Raw genomic sequence first — 11,691 nt, 5'->3', positions numbered from 1 at the left:
GTAAAAATACACAAAAGCCAAATCTGCAAGTCCCAGTACAAAACTTAAAGAATACATATGCATTTTTGTGACTCTAATTCCCTTCTAATCATGATTTTGGTCACCTTGGGATAAGTATTTCACATTTTCAAATTTTAAATAATGTCTATATTTGGTAAACATACTTTATAAACTACCCCTCCATTTCCAATGAAGCATTTAGGCTGCTGTCAGCAACAGGAATTAACAATGAGAAAATAAACAAATAAAGCCATTAGGAAGGTGCGATGCTAATAGAGCCATGAGTGAACACAATTTGACCACAGGATGAGTCTGGTGATGGTTTATGGGCTTAAACACTGTGCAGGAGAAGTTCAGATTTTTACCTAAGATGCAACAATCTGGGCAACAGGCAAGAAGAGAATTTTTGGGTGCTCAGAGAAGATGACTTTGGGTTCATGAAACAAACGTGAATGTAGCAAATTATTAGTGTATTTATGTTTTTGATGAGATAACAACAATATAACAATGTAAAAGCTCAAAATTAATTTAGCATATCTTTCCTTTAATTTATGCAAAACGGTTACCCTTAGATGGGGAAAGATGTCACCAATGCAATGAAGGAACAATATTATAAAAAAGATGTCTTCTTGAACCTTGACACTGGTGATGCAGAGAAGGAGCTGTATAGACTGAGCAGGCTGATGGTATGAAAATTTAGCATGAAGAACTAAGGTAAGAATCACTTGAAAGGTGATTGGTTGAGAAAACAGGAAGCTTAGATTGGCTGACATTGAAAGAACAGGTTACAAGTTGGAGATGTATAGACTGACAAGGCTGATGGTATGAAAATTTAGCACAAATAACTAAGGGAGATAGAAGGCATTTTGATTCACTTGAAAGGTGATTGGTTAAGAGGGGATACAGGATGCTTGGATTCGCCGACATTGAAAGACGGGTTTATACAAGGTCACAGAATACATCTTCTGGTTTGAATTTTCTGCTAGCTTCATCTTTATTAATCCTGCACATTTTCAATGTTGTGTTCAAGATGTTGCCCTGAGCCCCACAACATCTCTTTTGCCTGGCAGTCCAGTCCAGGCCAGTCGTATGAAAAACCTTGTGTTGGGAGCCAATTAAAAAGGCATTGAAAAGCATGAGTGGAGGACACATTACTCACAGCTTGTGTCTATAGATCACATTCAGACTATGGCAGAGTTGGCTGTTTGTTTGGAGAAGTACAGCATGAATATTCAATGGGATGTTTGCAGTGAGGGGGTGGACACATCTGCCGACTCACCTTTGAACTTTTCTACTGCCAACAAGTGCACTAATGAAAACTACTTAGAGGTGGATGAGGATTTGATATTGGATTTCACTATGGCTTAAATACTTTTATTGATTTAAATGTTTACTATGTAACTTATCTGGGTGAGGCTCCACCACTTGCTTATCTGAAGTTGTCATTTCTTTGCCTAGAATGTTCCACACAGTATGGCATTAAACTTATTCATCTTGCTGGAGGCCAAGTTACAGGTCAGATCTCACAGAAAGACACAGACCTCACTCACAGAAAGAATGCATGCACAAAAAAACACATGTAAATATGCAAGATAAACTAATTTAATGCCACACTGTGGAACAGTTTTGGCTGGTACCCATCGATAACATTTAGGTGTGTTCATAGCCATAGTGTATAACTAGTGCGTAACTATAACTTAAGATTTCTGAACTTCTGCTTCTGTTAAGCATCTAGTGACCACCAAACTCTTTTACATATTACTGATGAGGAGACCACATAAAATACTATCAATACAATATTATCAAATAAACATTTTCTATACTTTAATATGGGGATTGGCTTTACCGCGCATTTCTATGTGGTAAAATGCTTGAATTGACATAACTTTGGGTAGCCAAATTAATAGAGAATTTCATGCCTATAAATGTCTGTACGGTACTGCCCATGTCCAGGAAAATAATATGAAAAACTTCACCAAAATGGTAAAACTATGGAAAAGTAACATTTTAGTAAAATCTTAAATACAATGCAACTTTTAGTGAAATGTGTGTTCCAAAGTTTCATATGCACTTTAAGCTCTGCGCCTAATAACTATAACTATACTTATATAATCCAGGTATATTTTTGGGTACGAATGTAGACCAAGCTTACATGCTCAAAAAGTCAATGTGATACAATATGTTAGGCCTGTCACAATAATTACTATATCGACTTATCATTCAGATTATGTTACTCATTTTTGGGGGTCAGTATTTACTTTTTCTTTGTACTAGTGAGGAACCTTTTGTCTTGTTCTGTGAGCAGAGTTGAGATGTAGAGGTTTGAATAAATCATTTTTATGACCCATGATAGATACAAACTACTACAACAGTGTTTTCTGCTATTTATTGCAGTTTGTTTGCTCATTTTGATTATTGTTGGGGGTTACTTTAGGGTTGTTATGTCAATTGCATACTTCAATTTGAATATTACACTTCAAAATGTGTTATTGTGACAGGCCTAAAATATATATAATACATTTCAGCTCTTGCTAACAGTGTTTTCATATAGTGATTGCAGTAGGCACAATATTCATAGATGCACATTTCATAAAACCCGATCAAAATGTCTTTTGCACCAATGTTTGACATATCCCTCTGAAATTGTTTACACCATTAAAGATGTAGAAATCCATAAAGTCGTTTGAAGAACCAGACGAGGAGCAAAATCAAAGATACAAAACTGAAAACGTGGTGTGCTCAAAGAGTTTATGAAAACATCCTCTGACAAACATGCTTCTGAAAGTACCCATAAAGTCTACTACAGACACTCGCCTGCAGGAGGGAGGGGCTTCAGCTGTTTCCAAGCAACCGTTCACTTTCTGTTCGGACCAAATGAACTCCTCTCATCTGCAGCTCTGGACATAACGAGTCTCCACCGGCTTTGTCAAATCACAGAATTTATTTTTTGGTGTATTTTATTTATAGACAGTTGGGATTATGGTTTACAAATAACTTTTTTGACATTTTTGGATCGTGCAAAAGATAGAGGTGTCCAAAGATATAAAGCACTGCGGAAGGAATTAAATAAGATTATAGTACCCATGCAAAAAATGTCTATTCTTCTGGCCTGTACTTGAAGTCACAGTACCTGACGCTTTTCTTAAAAAACGTGAAAAACACATCTAGTTCATTTTAAATGGTTTGCAACAGTCCTAAGTTATTCCTCACTTATCTTATGCATCCGACCATCCAAATTAGTTGGAGTTTTGCCATCATGGTAAAGTAACAACTAGAATGGTAACGTACACTTCCTGATTATCAGACAAAAAAATGCTTTATTAGATGCAGACAGTACACAGCAGACTTAATTTGACCTCAAAAGTTGATTATACAATATATCTGTACCGGGGTAAGACCGATTTTGCAGAATTACATGGAAAAAAAGCAGGCACATGCCCTTTAAAGGTGCACTATGTAACTTTTCTGTTTTGCCTGAATTGTTGCACAGTATGGCATTAAAGTTTTCCATCTTCTTCAATTAATTTAATCTTCCATACATTTCATTACATGTGTTTTTATTGTTAAAATGTACATTGAAAAGCATGCATTCTTACTTCTTACTGTGAGTGGGGTCACCTCTCCACAGATCTGACCTGTAACTTGCCCTTGTGGTGTCGCCTGCTTGTCACTATGGAGATAGATAAGTTTAACTTTGAACGTTCCAGGCAAAGCAATCTCCATGGAGACAAATAGGGGGCTGAAAAAAGTTCCATAATGCACCTTTAATCAGCCTCATTTTGTTGAATTCTTGTTCTGTAATACATAACTAGAGGATCAGTCTGCGCATCGTTTAGGCTGATGGGAAAATTGGAGACACAGTGAGAACATGCAAACTCTGCACAGACAACTCATCTCGTCTGAGAATCGAACTTGAGGCCTTATTGCTATGAGGCAAGAGGGCTACAACAAAGCTGGCATGCCAACATTTTTAAATACGTATTGATGGTACTAGTCTCAGTGAACTTTGAGTCTCATTTAGCTCCACTACACTGTATATGCTATAGGAGAATACAGTGTGAACAGATTGTGAAGGTCAACTCCACTCTGGCCAGCCTGAGTAATGTGTTTTGTTCCCACAGAGTGCAGAGCTGTCATACACAGGAGCTTTATTTCTTTGTAACACAAGTTAAACTGAAACTATTCCACTCAATGACATTCAGTAGGTTTTTGAAAAATGTGTGCTTGTATGGATAGTTTACATACTCCTATTTGAATAATAATATTCGCCCGCCTCATGCAAGAGCCCTATTGCATTTGTACAATTTTGAGGAAAATGGCAAAAATCAGGCACTAAACAATAATGTATAAACAATTAAATGGTATAAAAATTTTGAGTTCAGTGAACTCTAATTTTAAGTGAACACCCAGAGAAAAAAATAATGAAAGACGGCTCTGTAGCGGCACCTCAAAAATCGATTTACATTGGCCCAATGGGAGCCCGGCCCGAAAAATGTCACCGTAGACAAATGAAACAGCATCAAAAAATAGGTCATGTTAGGACGTGTAAAAAATGAAATTATGGCCCCGCCCTAAACCCTACAGGCCTCAGCCATATTTGATCAAACCCGGGACTGACAAAATCACTCATCATAATCTTTGGACATCTGCAACAGTTTTCATCAAAAACACTTCAAACTTCAGAGACAAAACCTATGTGCAATAAAAGCTTATTAATTCACTTTCAATTAAAATGTGGGGTGTGGTCATAGTGATTTTTCAACAAAATGTCAGTGTTTGGGAAAAAATTTTTTTAAATTGTGTCTTTCATAAACATTGCCGGATTTGAATGGACCCAATGAAGAGCATGTGCACATTTCTGAGCTGCACGTAATGACATGTAAATGAGGGCTCTATCTTTTAAGATGGCTCTATGACGCCCCATACATAACATCATCACATTTACATAAGTCTCAGGGTGTGGTCATAATAAGCTTTTTTGTGTGTTTTGATAATCTGGACATAATGATATGTGAATTAAACCTGTATCTGACTTGTAAGTGGCTCTCCAGCGCCCCCTGCAAAGTTAAAATGTGCTTGAAGAATTTAGTTTGGTGTAGACAAATAAAATTTGGTACACAGCCTCTTTATATCATTCTGAACTAAAAAGACAATGAAGGCCACATCCTATCTACATGCACATTTGCACAGTCATGCCTCAAAAACATCGATGGAAGTGACAAAACATTGCTTGTTGTAATCCAATGAAATTTTGTACATATATTGTTTAACTGAAAAAAACTTTGAATCAACATATGAAGATTGTCCAAAATCTAGCCCTTGTACTTTAACAAACTTGTCCTAGGATTTTTATTGGATGGACTTCAAACTGAGGTGCCTAAAAGGTGTCTAAAATCTAAAATCTAAGCTCTAGCTAATGTACTTTAATAAACTTGATCTAGGGTTTTTATCCGACGGACTCCAAAGTGATGCAGACTCATCAAGACATATCATAGTTGTTAAAAGAAGCCTTAGAGTGTGGTCATAACAAACAACAAAGTGGACACTTTGAAAGTATAAAAATCCATGTGACTTTTGCAAAAATGGTCGGATCTGGATGGACCCAGTGTAGCATTTGTGGGTTTGATGACCCGGGACATAGTGATCTGTGAATTAAACTTATATCTTTAAAAATGTCTCAGCATCTCCTGCAATGTTAAAATGGGATTGAAACTTCTAATATCAAGACAGGGTTGATATAAATAGTTTTTATTCTGAATTTCAGTAGCAGAATTTTTAAGTATGCATTTTTAATGTGTTTTCAAATAAGTAAAAAAAATGGCCCTTCTAAATATTTAGCACATACATTATCAAGCCCTCAAATTCAACTGTCTAAATTCAGAGTGTGTCTGTCCTCCTCAGTCAGACATTATCGATTGCTCATGTCTTGGCACCTTGGATCCTTACTGTGAAATTTTTCACTGTGAATTTCACACTGTGAATTTAGACTGTTGAATTTAAGGGCTTGAAATTTTCACCACAAACCTATAAAGAGAGCTGTGTGTACTCACATTTTGCACAGTGCCGTCTTTGAATTAAAGTGTCCAAATAAAGTGCTATATTTTTCCTTTAGTCTGGTGGTCAACCCAAACTAAATATTATACATTTAAAGTTTTTAGTCATAAGTGCAAATAATAGTCTCTCAATAGTAATTTCAACAGGCTCAATAAAATTTTTTGACTATTTTTCCATAACTTTTCACTTTCACTTATCTTTAATAAATAGAATATTCTTACCTACCCAAACCTGAACACAATTCTGGCTATTTCACCCACCTCTGCTTGCGCTGTCTTTTGTCCAGGTGGAGGCATGCAGCAAAGAAGCGGAGAAGATCGACTCCCTGATAAACTACTCCAGCCCCACCCTGATGTCCCACGTCCCCCTGTCCGCATTCCTGTCCTCACAACTTCAGACCTCCTGGATCCTGTCCTCTTCTGGGACCGCGGGCCACCCTCTGAACCCCGGCCTGGGTGTGCTGCTGGGACTGCTCCTGGCTGCTGCTCCCAACCTCCACATTCTCTAGCATCTGCCATTTTGTTTCCTCAATTAAGCTTTGAAATGAATCCAGCCTCTGTCCTGTTTAGGTTAAGAGAGCGAGACAAATACATGCACTGCAAAAAAAGGAATTATTATACATACATTGAAATTCCATCTTAATTTGAGTAGTTTTGACTTGCTTAAATATATTCAGTTAAAGTTACATTTTGGAACGTTTCAGGTTGAGGGTCTGCCACTTGCTTGTTTCCACAGAGATATTATTGCTTTCACTGGAATGTCAAACAGTGTGGGATTAAATTTAGTAATCTAGTAAAAATGCATATTTTGGGGTATGTTTTTAGCTATGATAACATGTGTAACTGAATTCCAAGATAAGTTTAATGCCTTGCTGTGGAACATCCCAGGCAAAGCAATGACATCTTATGGAGCCAAGCAGGTGGTGGACTACCCAACCAGAAAAGTTACATAGTGCACCTTTAATTGTCTTATATTTTTGACTTATGCTAAAATGTTTTAAAATATTTAGTAAAGAGGGAAATTTGCACTTGGAAAATACAACAACTTTACTTCACTTGCACATAATTTAGCCTGAAATTTTCATCAAATCAGAATGTTTAAAATTATGTTATAAAACACTGAAGTCAAAACTACTCAGTTTAATTAAGCTGTTCCTTGCAGTGCATTTGACCAGCCCCATGTTAGTAGAGAGAAACAGGATGACCTAGCATGCCATGTCTTCTGGTCTCTCTCTCTCAGCTCTTGACAATCATTCCTATGGTGCCTTCTGCGTTGTAGCAATCTGAAGCTAATGCCATATCAGTATTCTATTCAAATGAAGGCTAGTGTACAGTGCCTAGCTTCTGGTGTGCGCTCCAAAAATACTATCTGGTTAATTTTAGGTCACTTTGGTAGAGCAGATGCCCGGGGATACATAGAGGGTATTCTTTACATAAACACCTGGAGGGGAGGGGACCAGCTGTTACCCTCTCATCCAAACAAAGCAACAGCAGCAGTAGGAGATAGAGATCAAAATAATCAATCAATAATCCAAAAATGTATTGCCACTGCCAGGGAACAACTTTTCACAAACCTGGAATGTGCGTTGGCAGTTTAATGCTAACATAATAGGCATTCATTGTAAACTACAGTGTACAGGATAAAATACAAGTCTTATTACTAGATTTAAAAAGGTATACCATATGGACTGAATAATATAACAAAACTAAATCAACTTTAGCCTGTTTTGGTCAGTATTTTAGTCATTTCTGATCCTTTTTATATGAAACAAAACCGGACAGATAGTGTATTAAGCATCGGAATTATTCACCACAATGACTTTATGAGCACTTTTCACAACATTCGGAGCCCAGAGTTTTGCTGTAACGGTAAAGCTAACAGAAACTAGCAAGTTAATACGCACAATTTGAAGCTACAGCGCCACCATGAGGCCAGAGCAGGACCTGTCCACTTTACCTGAATGCACATTTATGTCATAGTTATGTGACAGATACGCAGTGTTTGGCCCTAGCATTGAACCTCCACCTCTGCAGTGTTGGACCCTGATCGCGGCCAGTATGAGGAACACTAAAGGGAGAGTTCCAGTGTACTTTTGTAAAACTAAAGCCATCTGAACTTTTGAAGGACAATCAGCGGTGGTCATTCTCTCTTTTTTCTCTGGAAATGACCATCTTATATGAAGTCAAGCAAAATGCAATATATTTGTTGATAAATGTCTGTATATTTGTTTTAGGGCTGCATGATATCATATTTGATAACTATGTAGTGTGTATATAACAGTATTCCAATATTTTCATGTACTTTTTAACAGTAAGCTTAGTTAATTTATGAGAAAATAGCAAATGCTCAAAGGTCCACTACTTTTAGGATGGCGGGTCTGCCTCTTCCTTGTCTCCATGAGGATGCTATTGCTGCCTGGAATATTCTGCAGTATGGCTTTAAACGTATCTAACTCCAGCAAAGCAATAAAAGTTCTATGAGGACAAGAAGGTGGAGGACCCTACATCAGAAAAGTTACAGTACATCTTTAAATTTCCCAAGGATGCATCGATCCAACTTTTTCAGTTCCAATGCTGATTCCAATTCCATTTTTTAGCATCTGCCAATATCCGATATCAACCGATTCTATTGCAAAAAAAAAACAGCATTTAATTCCTTTTAACAAAAAAATTAAATAACACAGAACTGATCCATGTGTTATGTAGCTGTTATTTATTTCTCACATAGCTTCTTAACAACTTTGTATAAATAAAAATTCAAATCTTATAAGACTTTCTGGGCCAACTACGACCAGTAAATAGTCTTATTACATCAAATTATAATTCAACCAGGATATCGCCTGAACCGATTTGGAAGCCGATATCTGATGTATTTAGAAGTTAGACACTTGTACACACACCATATCAAAATTGGGACTAAAATGGGACTAAGACAGAACTAAATCTACACTATACAGCAGTGGTTCCCAACCTTTTCTGTCTGGAGTACCCCCTAAGTCAGGCATACCCAAAGTCCGGCCCGGGGGCCAATTGCGGCCCATGTACAAATTTCCACTGGCCCACAGCCTCTGGAATAAAAATAATTATGTGTGGCCCATCAGCACTGTTGATCAGTGTAAAATACATATGTTCAAACTCGCTGAGTTTTATCACCAACTGGATAAAGACAGGTTTAAAGAAATTCACACCTTTGCTAAGAAAATGCTGAGTTTGGTTCGACATATTTGTGTGAGAAGACATTCTTGGTTATGAACTTTAACAAAAACTGTGCGAGGACTAGTCTAACTGACTCTCACCTGCATGACACTTTGCACATCAAAAACAGTCTTTTAAGCCAGACCTGGTTTATTTACTACAGTCCAGATCTCAGTTTCACTCTTCACCCCAACATTTTCACATCACCAAATCTGGCCCTTTTTGCAAAAAGTTTGGACACCCCTGCCCTAAGTGTTACCTCACATTCTGAATACCCCATGTTAACGGTACAGGTATTTCTTAAGTAATTATAAATCTGTTTACTAGTACAATAAAATGTATGCCAAATTTATCCCCTTCACCCCTGGCTGGGAAACACTGCTATACAGGACCAAACCATGTCTTCTTTCGGACTAATCCAAGTTCAAACCAGGACCAAACTGGACAAATGTGAAATTGCATTCAGTCTTGGTCTACGATATAAACATTGTGTTATCTGACATTGCCATAACCATAATTGTGCGATATATGCAGCCCTAATTATGACTTTGAATGCCTCTGTGCCAGGTTGAAATAGCTTTTAATGCATGACAATTTGAGAGTTGTGAATGTACTTATGTATCAGTGTTACTGCACAGGCAGCTGCAGCTCCAACAGTATTTCAACTCACAGCAATTTCTTTTTTTGTTTACATTGTGTTTTTATACTCTATATTGAAGCTCTGTAGTATTTTCACACGTCCTCATCAGGATTTGAACCAGCAACTCTTCCATCACTTTGTCTTTGTGCCTTTTAGCAGTTGCACCAATGTGGAAGAGACCGAACCAGTATTAGTGTGTGGAAAAGCTCTGGTCACAATTGTGTTTTTAAAGTTGAAATGGGCAATAGAGGTTTATCTTCTAGTATTTTTTAGATTTTATATTGCATTTTTGTAAAAGGTTTGAAAATGAATTGTACAAACTGATTATTTATAGTCACAGCATCAACCACAAATTGCCTACTCCAGCTTTACGTCTGTGTATTTTTAAGATTAGATATTACTATATGACTATGTACACACTTTATCATTTAAATGTTTATGAATAATTTATAATATTGTGTCTTATGTAGCGTGTGTTTGCATGTATATATTGGTTGAACGAATCATTGGAAATATATGGTGACATTCCATTATGAAGATACAAAGTGGTTTTAAGAGGTACAGTAAGGGCATGTCAGGATAGTGGAGTATGAACGGTTCCATGTGTAGACAACTTTTCTATGATTAAAGGTACATTATGTAACTTTCCTGTGACGGTCTACCACCTGCTTGCCTCTATAGAGATATTGTTGTTATTCTATGTGGTGAAGAGACCTCGCTCACAGCAAGAGTGCAAGTTTTTCAAGTTATAAAAATTCAGTACATGTTAGAAAGATACATTTAATGCCATGGAGACAAGCAAGTGATGAACCCCTAACCAGAAAAGTTACCTAGTGTATCTTTAAGTCCAGAAATGTTTGTGTTTTTGACAGATTATTTCTGAAACATTATTATTCACATCGGTTGTTTTGGGTAGCAAACATGATAATTAAATTGGTTTCAAATTTGAGTTATATTTCTTCCATAATGGTTACTATGGAAACTCGCTCAGGCCTAAAAGACATATTTCAGCAGACAGACAAATAATTAAGTAATTTGCAACCAAATTACAACAAATATTTATAACCTCATTTTTAACCAAACAAACAAGAAACACTATTAATTTTACGACACTTTGGAGCCAGCAATTTAATATACTGCAATATGAGAAGTATTGTGCATGCTATAGCAAACATAAGTATGTCTAAAATGTTTATGAAGTATTTACATTTGTTTTTAATTTGTGTGACAGATATTTTGTGTTTGAATTGTAGTCTGGATGGCCACGTTGTCTTGTCTTCCATGGTCCCATTTAGTCACAAATGTTTAAAATTTTCACATCTTCTACATCTAAATACAAAACTAGGATTAGCATGCTTATTGGTTACAGATTATATGCAAGTGCCTTAAATGTATAGAAATCAATATAAAAGGTGCATATTTCTTTCAATAAAAACAAGAATGTTATTGTTGTGTTTTGCCAAAAAAAAAGGCCAATAAATAAATAAATAAAAGTCAAGGTGGAGTGACCACTTTTGTTGTGGGGATGGAATAAATGTAAAAATATAAGGAGAGTCCCTATAAAATGTTCTTTATTGTTATTTACATTTATCTACACGTTACATTTAACTAACTTAATTGTCTAAAAAGTGGTGGTTCTCAATTTTAAAGCAGACCTACTATGCAAAATTCACTTTTCAGAACTTTTAACCATGTTCTAGTTGTTTCCCCTCATCATTTACCCACCCGAAGTTGTATTTGGAGTGATTCTTCCAGGTCATGTTCAAAATGCCATTTTGCCGATCAAATCTTGTTTTCTTTTAC

General features: G+C 36.5%; 1 protein-coding gene across 1 annotated transcript in view; it reads left to right on the top strand.

Moving 5' to 3' along the window:
- The window catches only part of reck (reversion-inducing-cysteine-rich protein with kazal motifs), a 37,520-nt gene extending 26,167 nt beyond the window's left edge, over nucleotides 1-11,353 (top strand). The window contains exons 21-22 of the mRNA XM_033985454.2: nucleotides 6,341-8,748; nucleotides 8,782-11,353. Of these exons, the coding sequence (XP_033841345.1) occupies nucleotides 6,341-6,562 (222 nt within the window). The 3' untranslated portion in view covers nucleotides 6,563-8,748; nucleotides 8,782-11,353. The remainder of the gene's footprint in view (nucleotides 1-6,340; nucleotides 8,749-8,781) is intronic.
- Nucleotides 11,354-11,691: the final 338 nt, after the last annotated feature.

The sequence above is a fragment of the Periophthalmus magnuspinnatus genome, chromosome 20 (assembly GCF_009829125.3).
Source record: "Periophthalmus magnuspinnatus isolate fPerMag1 chromosome 20, fPerMag1.2.pri, whole genome shotgun sequence".
NCBI classification, from domain to species: domain Eukaryota; kingdom Metazoa; phylum Chordata; class Actinopteri; order Gobiiformes; family Gobiidae; genus Periophthalmus; species Periophthalmus magnuspinnatus.
The sequence above is the reverse complement of the archived record's forward strand: the minus strand, read 5'-3'. Positions and strand labels throughout refer to the sequence as shown.